At 40.0% G+C, this 20,331-nt stretch overlaps 1 protein-coding gene across 3 annotated transcripts in view; it reads right to left on the reverse strand.

The window, feature by feature from the left end:
* Positions 1 to 20,331, reverse strand: part of Nrdc (nardilysin convertase) — a 67,604-nt gene that overhangs the window by 11,137 nt on the left and 36,136 nt on the right. For all 3 annotated transcript variants that reach the window (XM_050136244.1, XM_050136246.1, XM_050136245.1), the window contains 12 exons: positions 19,866 to 19,923; positions 18,844 to 18,917; positions 17,633 to 17,702; positions 14,590 to 14,667; positions 12,995 to 13,115; positions 12,857 to 12,915; positions 12,544 to 12,598; positions 8,267 to 8,371; positions 6,543 to 6,666; positions 3,667 to 3,753; positions 2,136 to 2,255; positions 832 to 883 (listed from right to left, as the gene is read on the reverse strand). In XM_050136244.1, coding sequence (XP_049992201.1) covers positions 832 to 883; positions 2,136 to 2,255; positions 3,667 to 3,753; positions 6,543 to 6,666; positions 8,267 to 8,371; positions 12,544 to 12,598; positions 12,857 to 12,915; positions 12,995 to 13,115; positions 14,590 to 14,667; positions 17,633 to 17,702; positions 18,844 to 18,917; positions 19,866 to 19,923 — 1,003 coding nt within the window. The remainder of the gene's footprint in view (positions 1 to 831; positions 884 to 2,135; positions 2,256 to 3,666; positions 3,754 to 6,542; positions 6,667 to 8,266; positions 8,372 to 12,543; positions 12,599 to 12,856; positions 12,916 to 12,994; positions 13,116 to 14,589; positions 14,668 to 17,632; positions 17,703 to 18,843; positions 18,918 to 19,865; positions 19,924 to 20,331) is intronic.

Consider the following 20,331-nt stretch of genomic DNA (forward strand, 5'->3'; position numbering starts at 1 on the left):
CCCAGTAATTCTGTGATTTGCTTACAGTTATTATTCTGCCTTGTTTAGAGCACAGAAAACAAAAACTGAAATAAAACTGTTTTCCAATGGTTTAAGAAGTCAGTGTGCTGGCTCCGAGGAAACACTTCCCAGAAGAGTCTGCCACCACGGTGCTGATCTCTTTCTTCTTAGTCACAGCTGATTCTTCAGCTTCAGCTGACCACTCACCACAGATTCTTAATTCACAATGTCACACCAAAGGCCCCACAGTCTTTGCTTCCATTTGAAACTTCATAAGCCAGGCTTCATCGTCTGCACTGGTCTCATTCCCCCAGTTCCAACACTCCAGGGCTTCTCCAGCCCAGAGTCCTCCCACCGTCCTCCCCAAATACGGTCCTCCATCTGTCACAGCAGTACTCCACTCCTGGACCAACTCTCCAGTCAGGGTCATCACTGCTGTGATGAACACCATGACCAAAAGCAACTGGGAAGGAAAGGGTTTATTTTGCTAAATTTCCACATCACAGTCCATCATCAACGGAAGTCAGGGCAGGAACTCACGCAGGGAAGGAACCTGGAGGCAGGAGCTGATGTAGAGGCCATGGAAGGTGCTGTTTATGCCTTGATGGCTTCCTTCCCATGGCTTGCTCAGCCCAATTTCTTATAGATCATCAGCCCAAAGACGGCACCATTGACATCAACAGTTAATCAAGAAAATGTACCTCAGGCTTCCCACAGGTCTTCTAAAAGCAAGGTCAGGCTTCTGGAAGTTGACATAAAACTAGCCAGCACAGTTTAGACTTTTTATTCTTTTTTGAGGAAAAAAATAACAACAAAAACCCAAACACTTACTTTGCTGCAGACTTCTGTATCAAAGGTGAGATCAGATGGAAACGTATATAGGCTGGAAGAAAAAGACCACGGATAAAATACAGATGGTAGAGGCCTCAAATATTTTAACACCTATTTTCTCCTAATGTGGCTTTTAAAATCTAAATAAACTACTAATCCTTAAAGCTTCATTACATGTTTATTCTCTTTTATCCCTTCATACTTTATGTTTATTCCTAAAGCTTTTAAAGGGAATTTTTTACCATTCCAAATAAAGTATCATAGAAGGCACACTTTAACCTATGGGAATATCAAACATATAGAAAGGTCTATAAATAACCATATTTACCAGTAACTTCAGATAGGCAAAAATATTTATAGAAGTATACATGTTAGGAACATTAGTCAAGTAACTCAATATTCATAGAAGTCAGAACGAGAGCCGTCTTCTAAAGAAGCTGACTAAAAGGCAATCACTATTTCTAACAAGTCACTCAAGGCAAACATTGGTGCAGCCTCAGATTCCCAAGCCTGGGGACGAAGTGGGGTTGGCATCTGGAGGTCAGTCTGGACATATTGAGTGGAGTTTTGGAGAAGGGAGGCGTGGGGAGGAAGGGTGAAAGGGGGGGCGTGTCTAGGTTCAGGACACTCATCAGATGGCAGCCTCACACTATGACTCCAAGCTGCCACACACAAGAACAACACAGTTGGGGTCACCACCCAAAAGATACAGAATTTAAAGAATCTGTTTAGCCCCAAACTACACATGCTTTACATGCTAGGAGTAAAGGGCAGAGATAAGCAGTTGGGGAAGAGTTCCCGTGACAAGTTTAGATTAGGCTTTCTACTGTATCTAGGCATAATTTTCCTCATATCTTTCCATCTGTTTTAAACATAATTTTCAAATAATATAATCAATCCTTTAAGAAGGTCAAATATCTCGTTCTAATTTCATTGTTCTGAAAGAATAAATACTTAAAAACAATTTCTGTCTAGACTTGATTCTTTAAGTTGTGTGTAGGTCAGGGGACAATTCTTAGAAGGTGGTTCTCTCCTCCTGCCATGCAGGTCCTGGGGATCAAAACCCAGAGCACAGGCTTGGTATGGGGTGTTAGCTGCAGAGCTGTCTCACCAGCCCCAGAGCTGAGTTTCTCTTTCCTGGAAAGCAGAGTGTCTATACACACGCCTAGAAGCAGGAGCACATATTAATTTCTAGGTGTAAAAAGGGGCTTCAAAGAAAAAGTAGTGGGGAAGGAGACAGCAACAGGAACAGAGAGGTTGCTACACAGGAGAAAGACTTCCCTCCTTTAGAGGGCAGAGCTCACCTTTGGGGATTTTGAATTTGTTGTCCTTCTTATACCATAGGCAACCTTGCGGAGTATTCACAATTTTTGCGGGGTATTCCGTTTCAGGGCAATCAAAAGCCTTCAATGTAAAGTCCGTGGCTAGCAACAAGAACAAAAGAGTGACCATTTTTTTCAAATACTGGAATACAATGTCCACTTGACCTTACATTAGATGAAAACTGAAACTGTCTAATTCCCAACAGTACATTCAGTTTATTCCTTTTCTCAAGCAATTGCTAACTAGGAGAGTGCGGTCCTTGGGTCAGGGTACTTGTATAACTCAATTTTGAATGAACATATTCTTCAAAAAGGAAAGATTACCAAACAGTTCTGCTCAAATAAAGCTTATCTTGTCATTTCAAATTAATGACAGACTGCTTATTAACATGTTAATTAGGTAAGCGATAAGAGATAGTTAAAGAAAATGGAGAACAAAAGACGCACTGATGGGGCCAGAGAGATGGTTAAGAGCACTGGCTGTTCTTCCAGACGATTAGGGTTCAGTTCGCAGCACCACATGGTCACTCACAACCATCTGTAACTCATGCCATGTGGGGGCTGGAAACTGAACCCAGTTCCTCTGCAAAAGCAGCAGAAGCTCTTGACCATTAAGCTGGCTCTCTAGCCCCTGATGTAGCATGTTAAAGATTCATCACACTGTAATATGTATCAATACTTCCTCTTTACATGACTGAATAATACTGTAAAGTATGTGTGTATCAGTCTGGCTCATTGACCTTGTGATTTGTATGGTACAAGGACACGGATGTGAGGACTGTCTCATCTGGTGGATGTGGACGGTGAATGGACTGCTGGGAAGGGAGGTGTCCTGAGTAAACTACAGTCACCAACATCGGTAAAACCTCCAGTTTTTAATTTTCTCACTGAAACTTAGAAATCTATTTGCCAATGCAAGCTAATAGATAGGTCTGCAGATACATGTCTATTTAGAACCAAGTGTTTTGAAATAACACCATTTCTATGTACAATTAAACATTTGCCTATTTCCCTTTTGCATAGACCATAAGTTTTCAGCAACTCAAGCCCATTATGTGGACTTCCTGGTTCATCTTCTCTTTAATACATTTGCTCAGTGGGGAGGGCAGGTGGGGGACAGGGACAACTTGCAGGAGCTAGTTCTCTCCTGCCACCAGATGGACTCCAGGGATGGAACTCAGGTCAGACCCAGCGGCAAGCTCTTTCTCTTGCTAAGCTGGACCTGATCTCACAGCCTTTTAACAGTCTCTTCCTGGGACAGGAGCAGCTGTGACTATTAGGAGTCAAGTTCCTCTGACTTGGATAAGTCACTTTGCATTTCTAAATTTGTTTTTTCTCCACTTTCCAGTGGAGGAAAAACAAAAGAAAAGAAAAAAAAAAAAAAACGAAGAAAATGGCAACTCCCATCCCAGAATACTGCTGATATCCTAAAATATGGGTTCACTGATACACTCCACAGCTGTGTCTTACCACCACGTGGATCAACACACACGATGATGACTCTTTTACTGACCTATGTACTTGTTTTCAGCTGGAAGATGAAGATCTGGATTTAAGTCAAAATTATTCTTCCACCGTTCAGCCCAAGAGTGTTCAATATCTGTACAGAGAAAAAACAAACAGATCCAACAAATAATGCAATGCCCAGAATTCTCTTAACAAGGCGGCCGTCAACTGGCCTCTACCACTACATTTCTCCTCGGGCATAGCTACAAAACCTAGACACTCACAGTCAAAGCAGGACCCAGCACCGCCATCATCTACAATAGCATTCCGAATGCAGAACTCAGGTCTACCCAGAATCTCTGGTTCAGAGTCAATCTTTCTTCCTGTACCTCCCCCCTTCCTCTTCATTTCTGAAGACATTCTCATTCCACAGCCTGCACTGTGCTCTAACTGGAGCTCCTCCTGCTTGAGTTCCTGGGTACTGGATTATAAATTTATGTACCACATGCAGTCAGAATCTATTCTGGATCCCCAGGTGACACACATGGAAGTCTGACAAATGTTCTCTCCTCTCTCCTCTCCTCTCTCTCTCTCTCTCTCTCTGAATAGTTTGCGTACAGCAGGAGCTAGGCAGTGACGCCTAGAAATGTCCAGAGAAACGTTTCTCTAAAACAGCGTTTCTCAACCTTCCTAATGCTGCAACCCTTTTAATAGAGTTCTTCAATGTTGTGGTGACCCCTCAACAATAAAATGATTTTCATTGATAGTACATAATTAATTTTGCTACTGTTATGAATTATAATGTAAATATCTATGTTTACAGATCGTCTAAAGAGGCCCCATGAAAAGATCATCCAACCCCTAATAGGGTCACGACCCACAGGCTGAGAACCATTGTTCCAAAACAAGATGAAAGCAAGGGCTGCTGTGCACTTGGAGCTGCAGGCGGGAGGGTTCTGTGTTCCAGGCTAGTCAGAACTACATAACAAGACTTTCCCTCCAAAACAATAAGTACTATCAATAAATAACAATGAATAAAAAATAAAAATCTACCTACCAAATGGTCGAATAAGTAGGCTATTTTCACTAATTCAAAAATATAAATAAAGCAGAAAAGAATTGCTCACTAAGGGTAAGTAAGTTTCATTCCCAAATAAAGTTTTAAAAACTTATACTTTTGCCAGGCATAGTGGTATACTCCTTTAATCCCTGCATTCAGGCAGCAGAGGAAGGCAGATCTCTGTCAGTTTAAGGCCAGTATCCTGGTTGGTTTTTGTCAACTTGGCATGAACCTAGACATGTCTAGGAAGAGGGAATCTTAACTGAGAAAATGCCTCCATCCATATCTGCCTACGGGAAGGTCTGCAGGATATTTTCTTGATTGGTGGTTGATATGGGAAGGCCCAGCTCATTATGGATGCTATCACCCCTGTCTGGCAGGTGGCCCTGGGTGCTCTAAGAAAGCAGGCTGAGCAAGCCAATAAGCAGCCCTCCTCTGTGATCTCTGTTTCAGTTCTGGTCCCAGGTTCCCACTCAAATTCCTGCTCTGACTTCGTGGTGATGGAGAGGGACCTGAGAGTTCTAAGAAGAAATAAGCGCTTTCCTTCCTGAATTGCTTTTGGTCATGATGTTCTATCACAGCAACAGAAACCCTAACCATGGAGCCAGGAGTGGGGACTGCTGTGGCAGAACAGACCACGTCTGTCAGAAGACGGTGAAAGGACGGTGAATGAGCTATTATGGGAAGTTAGAAGATAATGCTAAGAATAGTGCAGACATGAGAACCCTTAAGGCCGCCACCCTGAGCCTGGTAGGGTAGCACACCTACAATTGCAGCACTCCGAGGCAGGGCAACAGGTCTCTGTGAGTCTGAGGCCATCCTGGTTTTACATAATAGCCAGGGCTATGTAGAGAGACTCTGTTTTAAAAAGAAAAGAGAAGGAAAGAAAAGAGAAGAGAAGAGAAGAGAAGAGAAGAGAAGAGAAGAGAAGAGAAGAGAAGAGAAGAGAAGAGGAAAAGACAGTAATCCTGGTCTATACAATGAGTCTAAGGTTAGTCAAGGCTACAAAGTGAGACCCTGTCTAAAAAATAATAAAAATTAAATTATATATACATTTTTTATTGATATTTATTGAGCTCTACATTTTTCTTTGCTCCCCTCCCCACTTCAATCNCCTCCTGCCTCTTTGAAGAAGTTCTCCATTTTGTCTATAATAACAGAGACAGATTTTTCTTCTCTTTTCTTTTTTATTGATATTTATTGAGCTCTACATTTTTCTTTGCTCCCCTCCCCACTTCAATCCTCCCCAAGGTCCCCATGTTCCCAATTTACTCAGGAGATCTTGTCTTTTTCTACTTTCTACTTCCCATGTAGATTTGATTCATGTATGTCTCTTTAGAGTCCTCATTGTTGTGTAGGTTCTCTGGGATTGTGATTTGCAGGCTGGTTTTCTTTGCTTTATCTCTGAAAGGCACTTATGAGTGAGTACATATGATATTTGTCTTTCTAGCTCTGGGTTACCTCACTCAAAATAATGTTTTCTAGCTCCATCCATTTGCCTGCAAAATTCAAACTGTCATTTTTTCTGCTGTGTAGTATTCCACTGTGTAAATGTACCACATTTTCCTTACCCATTCTTCGGTTGAGGGGCATTTAGGTTGTTTCCAGGTTCACACATATACATTTTTTGTCTCTATAAAAATCATCAAGTTAATATTCCCAGCTAATGGGGCTGGAAAGATGGCTCAGCAGTTAAGAGTACCTGCTGCTCTGCACCCACAGAGCAGGTCACAGCTGCCAATAACTTCAGTTCCATGGGTTCTGACACTTTCTCATTTCCTCAGGTATCCACATATATATATGATTGCACAAAAAATCTTTTTTAAAAAATCCCAACTGAGTTAGATATATGTAACTAAAGGAGGAACATCACAGTCTCTTACCTTCTATGCTATACTGAGTCCCAAACCACTTCTCTTTGAGGTCACACTTTCCCTCGTTAGCACCAGACAGAAGAACGAGGTTTGCCTTCTGAGGAACTAGCTTATTAAGGGCTTCAGCAATGACCTAACAAAGGGAACAGTGACATGAGAGAAGGGAAGGGGAAAAAACAGTGACAATTTAAGTGAATACACTCCTGTTAAAGAAAGCAGTTGTTACCCTAGTGTCTTGATGTCGGTGAACTGTTTCTAATTCATAAACCTCCTAATTTATAAACCTCTTTAAGGTTATTACTATTTCAAAAGCTTTATTTTTACTTCTATTGAGAAAAAATTGACAAACACCAAGTGTTGTGTCCTTATGGTGCTTCTCACGCTGCTATCTGGACCCTCACACTCTGATGGGACTAGCAACAAAGAAGCAGGTCTGCCATTTCCTGTGCTATCTCTAGGTGGCAGGAAGCAGTGTTTAACATATGCTATTATCTTGGGCCAGAAAACTCTTTATTGCTGGGTCCTACCTTCTGCATTTTAAGATAGTTCATAAGTCTCAGGTAGGTTCTAGGAGTACCCTATCCCCCATCTCTAACTGTCCCAAACAAAATATCTCCAGACACTGTCAAATACTCACTGAGGGCAAACTACCCCAGGTTGACAAAAGCTACCCTGTAGAAAGAAGCTGACTTGTTCCCCAGGAGTGGAGTCATGGCTAACCAACTGTTGCTCACTTGCAAACAGTATTATATGTAAGTCTTTAATTCCTTGTAGCCCTGGAGATTAAACCTAGAACCTTGTGCAAGCATGCTAGGCAAACTCTCCTCCACTGAGATACATCCCAAAGCATTTTTCAACCTTTTATTTTGAATCAGGATCTTAACCTGCAGCTCAGGCAGACTTGAGCTTGAGATCCTCCAGCCCAGCCTCCCAAACAGTTATAATTATAGGCTTGTGCCATCAGATCCAGTCTGTAAGTAATTTCTTTCTTTTTTCTTTTTTTTTTTTTCCTTTTCCTTTGCTTTTTAATTTGGGACAGGGTTTCTCTGTAGCTTTGGTGGCTGTCCTGGAACTTAGTCTGTAGACCAACCAGGCTGGCCTCGAACTCACAGAAATCTGTCTGCCTCTGCCTCCCAAGTGCTGGGATTAAAGGCATGTGCCACCACACCCAGCTAAATTAATTGTCCTGAGTTTCCAATTACAAGTAGGTTAGGGAATTTTTTAAAAAAAAGAATGCACTGAACCAAACTACATAAATCTTAGAAACTGCCTTAACTATTTTAAGTGTCTCAGCACTCGAAAATTTATAAATGTTGTATAATAATTTTTGATTTTCATCCTTTATATAAAAAGATGAACAAATGGGGTTGGGGATGTAGCTCATCATATGAGTGCTTGCCTAGCATGCAAGAGGCCCTGGGTCTGACAGCCGCTCAGCTCCCACATGAACTTGGCATGGTGACGCGCCTGGGAGAAGCAGAAGGATCAGGAGTTCAAGGTCACCTTCATCACAAAACAAGTGTGAGGCCAGCCTAGGATACATGGGACTGTTTCCAAAAAAACAGAAAAGACGGTCTTGTGTACCAGTCATGAGAAATCACTCATTAGTCTTCTGTTTGAACAAAGATTCTGACTAAACTTAGCACATTCTCTCTATTCTCTCAGTTCTTACACTCTACAGTTTTGCACTCTCCTCCTTCCTAAAGCAAGTTCTAAACAGGACTGCTCCTTACGTCTGGCTTGTACTGGAACAGAAGCTGGTCTCCGGTGAGGAAGTCCTGCAGTGGGTACAGCTGCATGTTCTCACACATGTTCTCCACGTACTCCACCGGATCTGTCTGTAAGGAGGTACAATCGTTAGTAATTCAGTCGAGAGCCGCACTGCTGTCCTAATCCTCACAGCACACACATGTGAGACAGCAGCAGCTGAGTGACTCTCACAGGACACTACGTCACTGGAAGAGGATGCTCAGGACTCCAGGAGAGCAAGCCCATGCTGCTGTGCCGGTAAGCTGCACCTGCAAAGTGCCACCCTGAGCCCAAGACCAACCTAACCTCCTCTGCTCCAGTCACACCAGCCTCTTCATGGGCACATGACTCAACAGTAAAGACCAGACTCAACATTGAAGTACCACTAGTGAAAAACTACTCGTAAGATGAATCAAACTCGCTGCGTGATGATGGCACACACCTTTAATTAATCCCAGCACTCGAGAGGCAGAGACAGGCGAATCTCTGTGAGTTAGAGGCCAGCCTGGTTTACAGAGTGAGTCCCAGGACAGGCTCCAAAGCTACACAGAGAAACCTTGTAAGGTTGAGTCAAACTGCAATATGTCACTAGATAAGAACAGGAACAAGCAGAAAAGTAAAAGAGGGAGTATCAACAGAATGAGGCAGGGGCTGGAGAGGCAGCCGCCAGGCACAGGCCCCACAGGACAGGGGCAGTGGCACTGTTCTGCAGAGCAGAAGGATAGCTATGGGTAACAACAAATATTTTGAAATAGCCAGAAAAAGAATTTAAATACTCCCTAAATATATATAAATGTTTTAGTAACAAATATGCCAATTACTCTGATCTGAGCATTAAACATTGTATATAGTAGTAAAATCACACTGTGCTCAAAAATGCACATTTATTATATTGTATAAAGTCCCTACTAAGAAATTATATATTAGTCAATATGTTATCTCAATTTAAAAGTGAAAAAATGACCAGTTCTCTGGTTTATAAAGTAGAAATAACGTTCCATGAATAAAGAGCAATCACTTCAAGTATTTACTGCACACCCAAACACACTGTGGTTGTCTGAATGAGAATACCCCCATAAGCTCGTGTTTGAATACTTGGTCCCCAGCTGGAACTATTTGAGGATTAGGAGGTTTGGCCTATTGGAAAGGGAGGCGTGTTGCTGAGGGTGGGCTGCCTGAAGTTTGAGATGTATGAGCTCTCAGACGTCCTGCTGCCATTCATATGGCATCGTGGACGCTAACCCTCTGGAACCACAAGCCAATTAAATGTTCAGTTTTATAAGTTGTCTTCATCCTGGTGTTTTATCACAGCAACAAAAAAGTAACTAATATATACACAAACTCTGTTTTTACTTTACTTTGAGACAGAGGTGCACTAAGTTGCCCAGGATAGCCTCTGACTCACTCAGTAGCCCAGGCCTTGAACTAGAATCCTCCTGCCACAGCCTCCAGAGTAGTTGGGAATACAAGGTTCATGTCCTCAGGCCTGGCTCTGTTTTACCTTTTTATTTCTTTTAATATTTATTTGTTTATTATGTATACAGTGTTCTGCCTGCATGTATGCCTGTACGCCAGAAGAGGACAGCAGATTTTATTACACAAGGTGGTGAGACACCATATGGTTGCAGGGAACTGAACTCAAGGCCTCTAGAAGAGCAGCCATTACTCTTAACATCTGAGCCATCTCTCCAGCCCTGTGTTAGATTCTTAGTAAGTTATTTTTACCAGCATCTTCCTTGTAGTGCAACTGCTCTGACCACCATGTAGAAATCTGAGCAATTAAAAAGCATTTGCACTGACAAACTGCCTCTACCTAAAAGCTGACCTGTGATGCAAAAGCAATAGACTAGGTATTGGTAAAACAAACAGATAAGCCAGGTGTATCACAGTGGCAGAGCACTTGCCCGGTATGGCAAGGCAAGGTGTTCAATCTCTAACACCACAAAGGAAAATATGCACATGCATATTTTTAGTTATAATTTTAGATTTAATGTTGGAAGCTGTAATCCATAAACCACAAAATCTACCCTTTTGAAGTCTATGATCCAATAGTTTTTATACTTACAAAGCTGTTCCATCATTACACTCCCCAAGCTCACAGTACTCGAGACTCGCTGCCCTCAGCCCCACTGCTACATCTATGTTCTCTCGCGCTAACTTCACTTGTACCGTTCCAGGTAAAGAGTGTCTACTCTATTCAACTGCTAGTGTCGACTTTATTTACCCCTTAATGTCTGGTTTCTTTCATTAAGTGTGCCATTTCAAGTAGAATTATGGGTTACTTTAAATTGTAAGAGCTAGTTAGTAATGAGCCTGAGCAACAGGCCAAACAGTTTATAATTAATATAAGACTCTGTATGTTTATTTGGGACTAAATGGTTGTGGGACCAGAAGGGACAGAAACGTCCATCTATAGTATACATTGAGAGAACAGACTTTGGTAATCATATAAAAAAAAAAAACCTAAATTTTTCAGGAGGTCTGACTGGCTATAAATCAGAGCTCTCGAATATAGAGCCCTTATGTCAGTGAACAAAATCAGAGAGACCCTAAATTTGGTTGGGAAGAAATTACATATTTTCATTAATCTCTATTTTTTTAGTATAACAATCAGAGGCTTAGTGGGTAGAATACCTCTCTAACATGCAAGTTCTATCCTCAGTACCATGTAAAGATAAATTAATAAAAGTATCAACTATCAGCAGTATACATGGTAATATGAGCAATGTCTATGACCACAACACGGTTGTTAAAGGTATTTAAAATGGCATGTATTGTCACTGCTGCACAACTCTGACAATCACTAGACATTCCACTGGATCTTCCTGCACAAGAAAGACACGTTACTATTTTACTATTCTGAGCATTTTATTTCTATATTCTTTTGTGAACTGTACTTTTACATACTTAAAGACACTATTCTATGGGCTGTACATTAGCAGTATTGTTTCAGTGTTAACTTTACCAGTTGTGGCAATATACTTGACTGAAATGGTATGTAAGAGAATGCCCGTGGGATAAAGACACTGAGAATGAAACACAGATGACAGCTGTAAATGGGCCAATAAAAAATACACACAGAGCTGGGGTGGCGCACGCCTTTAATTCCGTCACTTGGGAGGCAGAGCAGACAGACTGCTATGACTTCAAGACCAGTTTGGTCCACAGAGTAAGATCTAAAAGGCTACAAAGGAAAACCTGTCCCGAAAAACCAAATGCAACAAACAAAAGATACACATAGAGAGGAAAACAAATGGAGACCATCGCCAGTGATTTCTAGTTAGGGTGTGCCAGCCATTCCTGTGCAGTGTCAGCAGCTTCTCTACAGCCTAAGAGCTGATGCGTTATTCTGAGGAGCAACTCACGGGCTTCAACACACTTCCAAAGGGCATGTAGACATATGAGCACACATACCCCTTCTCTGAACATTTTACCTTCAATACTCTGCAGTACTTTCATCTGTATGTCCTCCTACTACACACATACAGGATCATTAACTTTTTCATAATGCCCTGAAGATCATTTGTATGTATGCATGCATGTGAACATGAATGAACTCAACCATGTGTATGCCAAAGGCCAAGGCTGAATGTTTTCCTCTTGAGACAGAACTTCCTACAGAGACCAGGCTGGTGTGAAACTCAGAGATCCACCTGCCTCTGCCTCACATGTGCTGGAATGAAAGGCGTGTGCCACCTTGCCAGGCCTCCACTCTTATTTACATGGGTACCAGAGATCCAAACTCAGCTCCTCATACAAAAATAGCAAGTAGTGTACTCACGGAGCCACTGCCTGGGCCCCACAAAGCTCTTACCAGTGTGCTTTCAATTCCCTGGAGCATAAACAAACCTTATGGCTTTGGCAACTTCAATTCAAATTTACCGTGTCCATGAAGACCTTCAATCAAGGAAAAACTCCCAAAGCTCAAATGTTCTTAATATTACACATGGTAATTGCTATTGATTACCTTGTAAAATATCCTTACAATATTTCAATTCCTAAACTACTGAATCCCATGGCAAGCTGTCCATTGAATGTTTATCAAGGGGATAGACAAAATAGATGATTAGATAGAAAGAGGGTCACACATCATGATCTATGTCACAGGCCTAGGCTTGCCCTGTAACTTAAATGCTAAAACGAAAGGTTATCTTGCAAGGCACAATTAAAATTCCAGTTAAAATTCCACAGAGTGGGACAATGGTCACACAGTTTCAACTTGTTCACAGAAAACATGCAAAAATAATCTGCCTTCCAATACCTGTTCTTGGTAATGAAATTCATTATCCTCAATTTTCTGAATCTCTTCAAAAACTCTGTGAAAGAGAACATGACAATTAGAAAATATATTAAAATTTCTCATTGCAATCACCCACAAGAGGCATAAAAATAAAAAGAGCTAGCTAAATAATAGTAAAGATTATAGTCTGCACTCAGATGGAGAGGGACCTGGATACAGAGCCAATAAAGCAAACAGCAAGAAATGCCAGAACACCATCTTGTAGGACTAAAGCATGTCTGAAAACAAAATTGTACTTGGATCAACTCAGTTTCATTCTAAGGAATTTTATTACCTTTTCTCCGGGCCTAGCTTCTGCAGCATTTTTAAATACTGAAAGACAGTATGAGCAACCTGGAAGCAGAACATTTCATTAGTCTTTGCATAAAATCCTATCTAGAGAAAAGAAAATTAACTCCATCTAATTACTTACCTCATAGAAATGCTCATAGCCCTCGTCAGTCAGTGTAATGGAAATGCTGAACACAGAGTAAGTAGAATTTTGCTCAAAACCTGTCTCACCATTTCCACCAAACAATGCAAGAGCCCAGCACCTACAGTTGGAAAAATTAATCTAATAAGTGTTTAAATTAACAATGTCAACAAGCTTTCTTTGTAAATTTTTGGAACCTGAGTTTTTGGTGTAAACATATACTTTAAGTGTTAAACAGGTTTTGTTTGTTTGAGACCAAGTCTGACAACATAGCTCTGACTGGCCTTGGACTTGCAGTAATCCTCCTGCCTCTGCTTCCGCAGAGCTGAGATTACAGGGTTGTGACACCACACCCAACAACAGTAAGTTTACAAGTTCCAATTTTAGGAGTTCAAAGAATGACAATACATTTAGAAGTCACCAGAAAAAAATGGTAGTCATCTTCCCCTGTTTAACGGGAAGACTAATAATAGATATGGTACAAGTAGTTTTATGATGTCAATGTGATTCTTAATGAAAAAATAAAATAAAAACACAAATTAACTATTTCATACAGTTACTAGGAAACATTTCAGTTATCATCTTCTTCTAAAAGTCTTAAAACAAATAAAATACAACCCAACTCAGAATGTCAAGTGAGTTCTTCGAGCCTTTAAGCTACTCTACATGGTTATCCAATAAAGCAGCACAGAGAGTAGATTGTTTCCTGGCTAAAATAACAAAAAACTTAAATCAGAGGGTGTACATCAAAATGAAGAGTTTCCAAGTCCAACAGAGCTCAGTAAGAATGACCACATGTATCAAAAGCACATTGCTCACATCCTAAAAGGCTCACATGTATACTCATGTCGTTAAAGTTCTTATTCATAACCGCCCTCTCAATTTCTGCGAATGTTCTGGAACACAATGATATCTTAAATAGTATTTCTTGCAAATTAGTACACAGGTAAAAAAGACAAAGAAGAAATTAAAGGTGCTGCTCCAGATTCTAAAGTTCTGTTTCTGTTGTTAGCTAGAAATAAAGCAGTTGCAGAAATGCATTAGGAAACACTCCACTGAAGTAGCTGCCTTTGGGGGTGGGGGAAAGTCGATTTTTCGAGATAGGGTGTCTCTGGATGGTCTTTGCTTTTCCTGGAACTCACTCTGTAGACCAGGATGGCCTCAAACTCACAGATCCACCAGCCTCTGCCTCCCGAGTGCTGGGATTAATGGTATGAGCCCCACTGCCTGGCTGCATATACTTTTAACTCCACGGGTTCAGTATGATTTTTCCACCTTTTGTGTTGGAAACCCTAGAGAGCCACAGCATTTAAATAATTGACTTACTTATCTAACCTTCTTATATAATTATGGAATTAACTGTTATTCCCATATGTACTTTTTTAACTTGTAATTATTTCTAACACAAGCTAAAAAGACAGCTTTTTAAGAAACCTTAAAAATATAGTTATTAAAACGACCTAGGTTATTACTATGACTATAATTAGTGTTTTAATTCTAGACCTCATGGCAGCTAAAGCAGAGGAATGCATGGTAAAACCTACTATTTATTATTCAGAGATTATTACAGAAATAATTAACAATTGAATACTTGCTTTTTTCTAAGGTAAGAAAGAATGCTGCCTTTGCCTTCATGTCCAACCAGCCAGGAAATATAATGAAGTGGCTTCACCCTTAAAAAAAATTAATGGTCAGAAGTCAAGAGAAGGTTTAAATATACCAGGTTTGAGACTCTAAGATTATTCTTATAAAAATTCAGTAAACAAGAAATTCTCAATCAGTTAACAGCCACACTATAAAGACAGAAAATGGTAAGGCACTTCATATGAAGCCACTTTTTGCAGGAGAAAGGGGTGGTACTTTTGTTTTTGAGTTTTTTTGCATGGGTATGCACGTGTGTGTGCTCATGGTCCGACATGTACACTTGCATGTGTGTGCTCAGGTACATATGCACACGCATGCATGTGGAGGCCAGAGAAAACTCTCAAGTGTCAGCTTTATGGTCTCCATCCACCTCCTCTGAAACAAGGTCGCTCATAGGCCTGGGGCTTACCAATTACACTAGACTAGCAGGCCAGTGAGCCCCTGCTCCCTAGCTCCCTCTACCGCAATACAGATTATCATCTTAGAACCCAATATATTAATCAGTGTCCAGATTCAGATTGTTACAATATCTTTCACTACTGTACCAAGCTCTAAGATGAAAAAAAATGCCCTAAAGGTTTGACAATCTAGAGTCTAGTTTCAATTTCCTTTAAGTATATTTCTCTTTTCCTCTTCATCGACTAGCCACCACTACTCACAGAACCTCACCCAACAGTCAGTTACTACTATATAATAGTCAACTTAAAAATATGTTGTTCAAATTTTTTCACCATTTGTTTCTACTACAATTTAAAGGTATGTTTCTTTAAAAAAAAATTATCAAAAAAGAAAAAGGATAGGAAATCTGATTAGGCTACAAATTTCAATTTAGTAGTATTTTTATAACATAATGAACATACAGAGACTACTGATACTGAATACCATGCCCACCAAAAATTTAGCCTTTGAAAATCAAAGTATTATTTCAGCTCTGCTAAGCAATTCTCAAAGCCTCGACAATATAAAAATATGAATTGAATGAGGTACTAGAGAGGAACAAAGTAAAGCAGCTGCTGAATGAGCCCAGCTAACTAAACATTTGCATCTGAACGAAACTAGTAACACTGCTTCTCTGTGAAAAAGAGCTCTCCACTAAAGTTAATTTACTGGGAATTCACTTATCTGGGGTATAAAAATGACTGATAATGACATGTCAAATAAAGGATCAGGCCTTATAGAAGAGCTGGATGGCAGCAAACAAACCAACCCTACAACTTGTCACTTCCTGTAACTTTCAGTATTTCTTCAAACACTCCATGAGAGGATAAAAAGGCAATGATGACAGCATGTGTTGAAATCCCACTCCATAAGAGATGTTTTATATTTGATTCTTTTTAGTTTTTACTTTATGTGTATAGGTGTTTTGCTTACATGTATGCCTGTGTACCACATGCATGCAGTGCTCATAGTGGCCAGAAGAGGGTGTCAGATTCTCTGGAACTGGAGTGATAAAATCCATGTGGGTGCTGAGAATCAAACTCAGGTCCTCTGGAAGAGCAGGCAGTGCTCTTAACCACTAAGCCATCTCTCCAGCCCCAATATATTCAATGTTTTAATGTCTGAAGGATATAAAATGAGCTAGTACTGTTGGGCAGAGACAACGACAGAAGAGCATTTTAGCTAATGGCCTTTACTATTAGTTTAACAATGTCAACATTTCTTAAGGCATTCATAACTATATATTCAATCTAAATATTGCTTTTGCTATATTATTCTTGTAATACACACTTTCCTGCTTTCTCATTAGAGTCATAATGCTTTTGTTAATTTCAGTGGGCTTGATTGTTCAAATATTCTAGCATGTAACAAAAACATTTACTGAGCTCAAGCAATACACACTGCTTCCTCTCCTTATGCTGGGTTTGCCTGTACAGCTTTGCTTTGTTGGCAGCCTAAGAAAAAAGTAAGATGGGCTGGTGAGATGGTTCTGTAGTTTAGAGCATGTGCTGCTCTTGCACAGGACTGAACTCTGTTCTCATCACCCGTGTTGGAAAGCTTGCACACAGTGACTCCAGCTCCAGACCCAACACCCTCGGCTAGCCCTCACAGGCATGTGCACCCGTGTGCATATCCATACGCAGACACATACATACACAGACACACACACACATAATTTAAAAATAAGCTGGCGGTGGTGGTGCACGCCTTTAATCCCAGCGCTTGAGAGGCAGAGGCAGGTGGATCTCTGTAAATTCAAGCTGCAGGTCAGCCAGGGCTATGAAGAGAATCATGTCTCAAAGACAAAACAAATAGATTTTTTAAAATAAGCTAAATTTATATCAATTCATGTGCATTTATTTATTATATAGCATTTGTAGGATTGACTGTTCCTTACCTAATAAAACCCAAATGAAACAAAACAAAAACTTACTGCCTGAGCTGCGCTGCTCATACACAAACTGACATTTTTAACCTAGTTTATGTAATGTCATGTCCCTAACTCACAGAAGTAAATTGGAACTTAACGCTATTCAGCTTTTCACTTTTGGGGTTTTTTGGTTTTTGTTTCTCAAGACAGGGTTTCTTAGTGTAGCCCTGGCTGTCCTGGAACTTGCTCTGCAGACCAGCCTAGCCTTGAATTCACAGAGAACTGCCTGCCTCTGCTTTCTGAGTGCTGGGATTAAAGGTACGCACCACCACTAACTGGCTTAACCTTCACTTTTGATAAGCAAAAGATACATTTTATGAACAAATAAATCATAAATTGATATATTTCATCTTACAAATATTAAAAATAATTAGAAATGTAAACATCAATGCCAAATATTTGATTTCAAAGACTCAGGTAAAGTAACTCATTATTAAAAATTCTAGTTTTTATACTGAGAAAAACCATGAAATACCTAAAGACTTGAATAATCTAGTAGTTACATTCTAGTTTATAAGACACCCGAATTTTAAATATAGAAACCCCAAACTTAAAGCACCCCAGTCTTCTCTGTATTATGACCCCAGCTCCATATTTAACGAAGCGAACCTCCCTTGACCTCTTACCTATAATGTTGCTGTTGAGGAGGAAGTGCCCATGTGATGGTCAGAGCATGAATTTTTCTGATTGGAACAACTAAACAAAAATGCCAGAAGAACTGTATAAGCATTTGTCTATCACATTTTCTGTCATAAGAACATACTGTTTGTTCAATATATTTCATCCTCCGGCAACCACAGGATGGTTAAATAAAATGTAGTTGTTACTCCAAGTTGCCAATTTTCTAATTTGAATAATTGTTTTAAGCAAGAATGAAAAAGAACAATGAGAACTGAAATGCTACAAGGACTGACTCCCTTCTGGACTAAGGGCAGGAGGTCCGTGTGAAACTCGCTCAGCCTCCCCTAGTGGCACTGCTTGCAGGATTTGATAAAACTCACTTGCATTTAAGACTTCCTGAGTCTGCTTCTCGTGATAAAATGTGTGTACTGGCTAAAGTATTTCTGGAGAATATGTATCTATAAATAGAAAATCCAAAGCTAGAAACAGCAGAAAATATTCTCAGGATGAAGCCTGCAGCAGAACGGGCATGCCAAAACACCCGCTGGCCAGAGGAAGCGAGGAGACTGACACTGGGGTAGAGGAGAAGAGAGAAGACCAAAAGAAACTGGAAAAAGAAAAAAGAAATTCCATGATTAAAAGAACAAAGAAAAAAGAGGAAACATAAAAAGGGCTCTGTCACATTGGCAAATTGAAAGGAAATCAGAACATGATCATGTAACAACTCATCATGTACTTTCTACAGATGCCAAATTTTAAAAAGAATATATATTTTTAGAAATATACATTTAGTAAGTATATATTTTTATAATCTTGAATATTTGTTAATTTACCTATAACATATCAAAGGAAATTTGCCAAAACAGGCTCTCTTTCTAGTAAGACTTAAAGATGCCCTTCCAGTTCCGACACCTGAGGATGTCTTCATTTAACAAATACCATTAGGTATAATGAAATTTCAAAAGATAATTTTCAAATGATTTTCTCTCTTCTACTTTTACTTTCTTAAGGTTAAATGAAGAGGAGGGGAGAAGACAGAACAAAAGGAATACGGGGATCTGGGGGAAACATGAAGCAGACCAGGCAGCCCAATGCATCCCTTTTCAACAGTCATAACGTCTGTTGTGTTTGCATTTTCAAAGATAATTGGCAGACTAGAATTTTAGGAAACATGCTAAAATTATTTCAAGCAATATTAAACCTTAGGCTCACAAACCTCTATATAGTTTGTTAAAAGCTGGTGTGTCAAAAGGATCCGTTAAATGGCCAAAGTCTGGTTTAGGTAGCCCACTGTAAAGAAAACAAACACACTAGGATTTAATTGGGAAAAGCCTTTACGACAGTGTCATCGGGTACTTCAGCGACTGGCATGTTTGTAAGCCATCTACTCTGGGCGGTGCTGGCTACAGAGCATTCTTTGCAGGAGCGAAGGGACAGAAATCCTGACGGCACTCTGCTTCCTTTACCTCTGCCCCAGGGACCTTGCCCCTATCATTTCTGCCTCTTGTGGTGCCACCTACTTATAGCTTTCCTCCTGTAAGAAGTACTTTAGTTAGTAAAGCTGTACTAGAAATAATTTGTTTAAATGTAACAACTATATGCAGCGTGATTAGATATATATCACCATTGTTGGGGCTGGAGAGATGGCTCAGCGGTTAAGAGCACTGACTGCTCTTCCAGAGGTCCTGAGTTCAGTTCCCAGCAACCACATGGTGGCTCACAGCCATCTATAATGAGATCTGGCGCCCTCTTCTGGCCTGCATACATAATAATAAATAAATCTTTTTTAAAAATCACCATTGTCTACAAGATAATTCTTCAATAGAGAAAAACGTTCCACATTCCAAACAACTGACAAAAGAAAAGAAAAAAAACACCTCTCAAAACAAAATTCGTTAGGAGAGGCAGGTATGCATTACATGCTTCTCAACTCTTACCATAGCTCCAAATGCCCTGGACAATAACATAAACGTAAAAAAATAAAAGCAAAAAGAAGATCTTCAGAATTATTGCTTACTATAAATTTACAAGCATGTAATTTTTGAACTATGGAAATAGATCCTAGCTTTTCTACTCAAAAGCTATACAATCTTGACTAAGCTAGTAAACTTCCTTAGATCTCAGTGTATGATCTTTTCAAAACAAAAAAAAAAAAAAGAAGATACATTTGGGGTTCATACAAAAAGGTGTGCTCTCTAATGGTGGAGACTTGTAACTCACAGAAAGCGACTGCCTTACTTGTTCGGTATCTGAGAGAAGATCTCCGTCACCCACTTTTCCAAAGTGTCCAGGGTTTCTTGAAGGAGGATAACGAACACACAATGTGGTTAGTCATTGTAAAGAACTGTAGATACGCTGGTGTCTGTTTTCATACACATTTGAATTAGGCGAACACTGACTGGTGTAAACCAGTTATGAGAGAAAACTGCACAACACCCACTTCTTTTTTAGACTCCAAGTTTAAAAAAACAAAAAAACTTTTGTTTACCACTAGGCAAGCATGAAGAGGCAAGAGACACGAATACACCAACTGCCTTCCTGCACCCACTCCAATATACATCTCTCCCCAGACTAACCCTTCTCTCTTTGGCATCCTAACATGGCTTCCAGGCTCTGCCAGGATATATATTGTACTATATTTGCTGAGCTTTCCCCAAAATTTTTCTTAGAATTCAAGTATGAGCATCACGGTAAATCTTCATTG

The sequence above is a fragment of the Alexandromys fortis genome, unplaced genomic scaffold, assembly GCF_014885135.2.
Source record: "Alexandromys fortis isolate MF-2015 unplaced genomic scaffold, M_Fortis_MF-2015_v1.1 scaffold_13, whole genome shotgun sequence".
NCBI classification, from domain to species: Eukaryota; Metazoa; Chordata; class Mammalia; order Rodentia; family Cricetidae; genus Alexandromys; species Alexandromys fortis.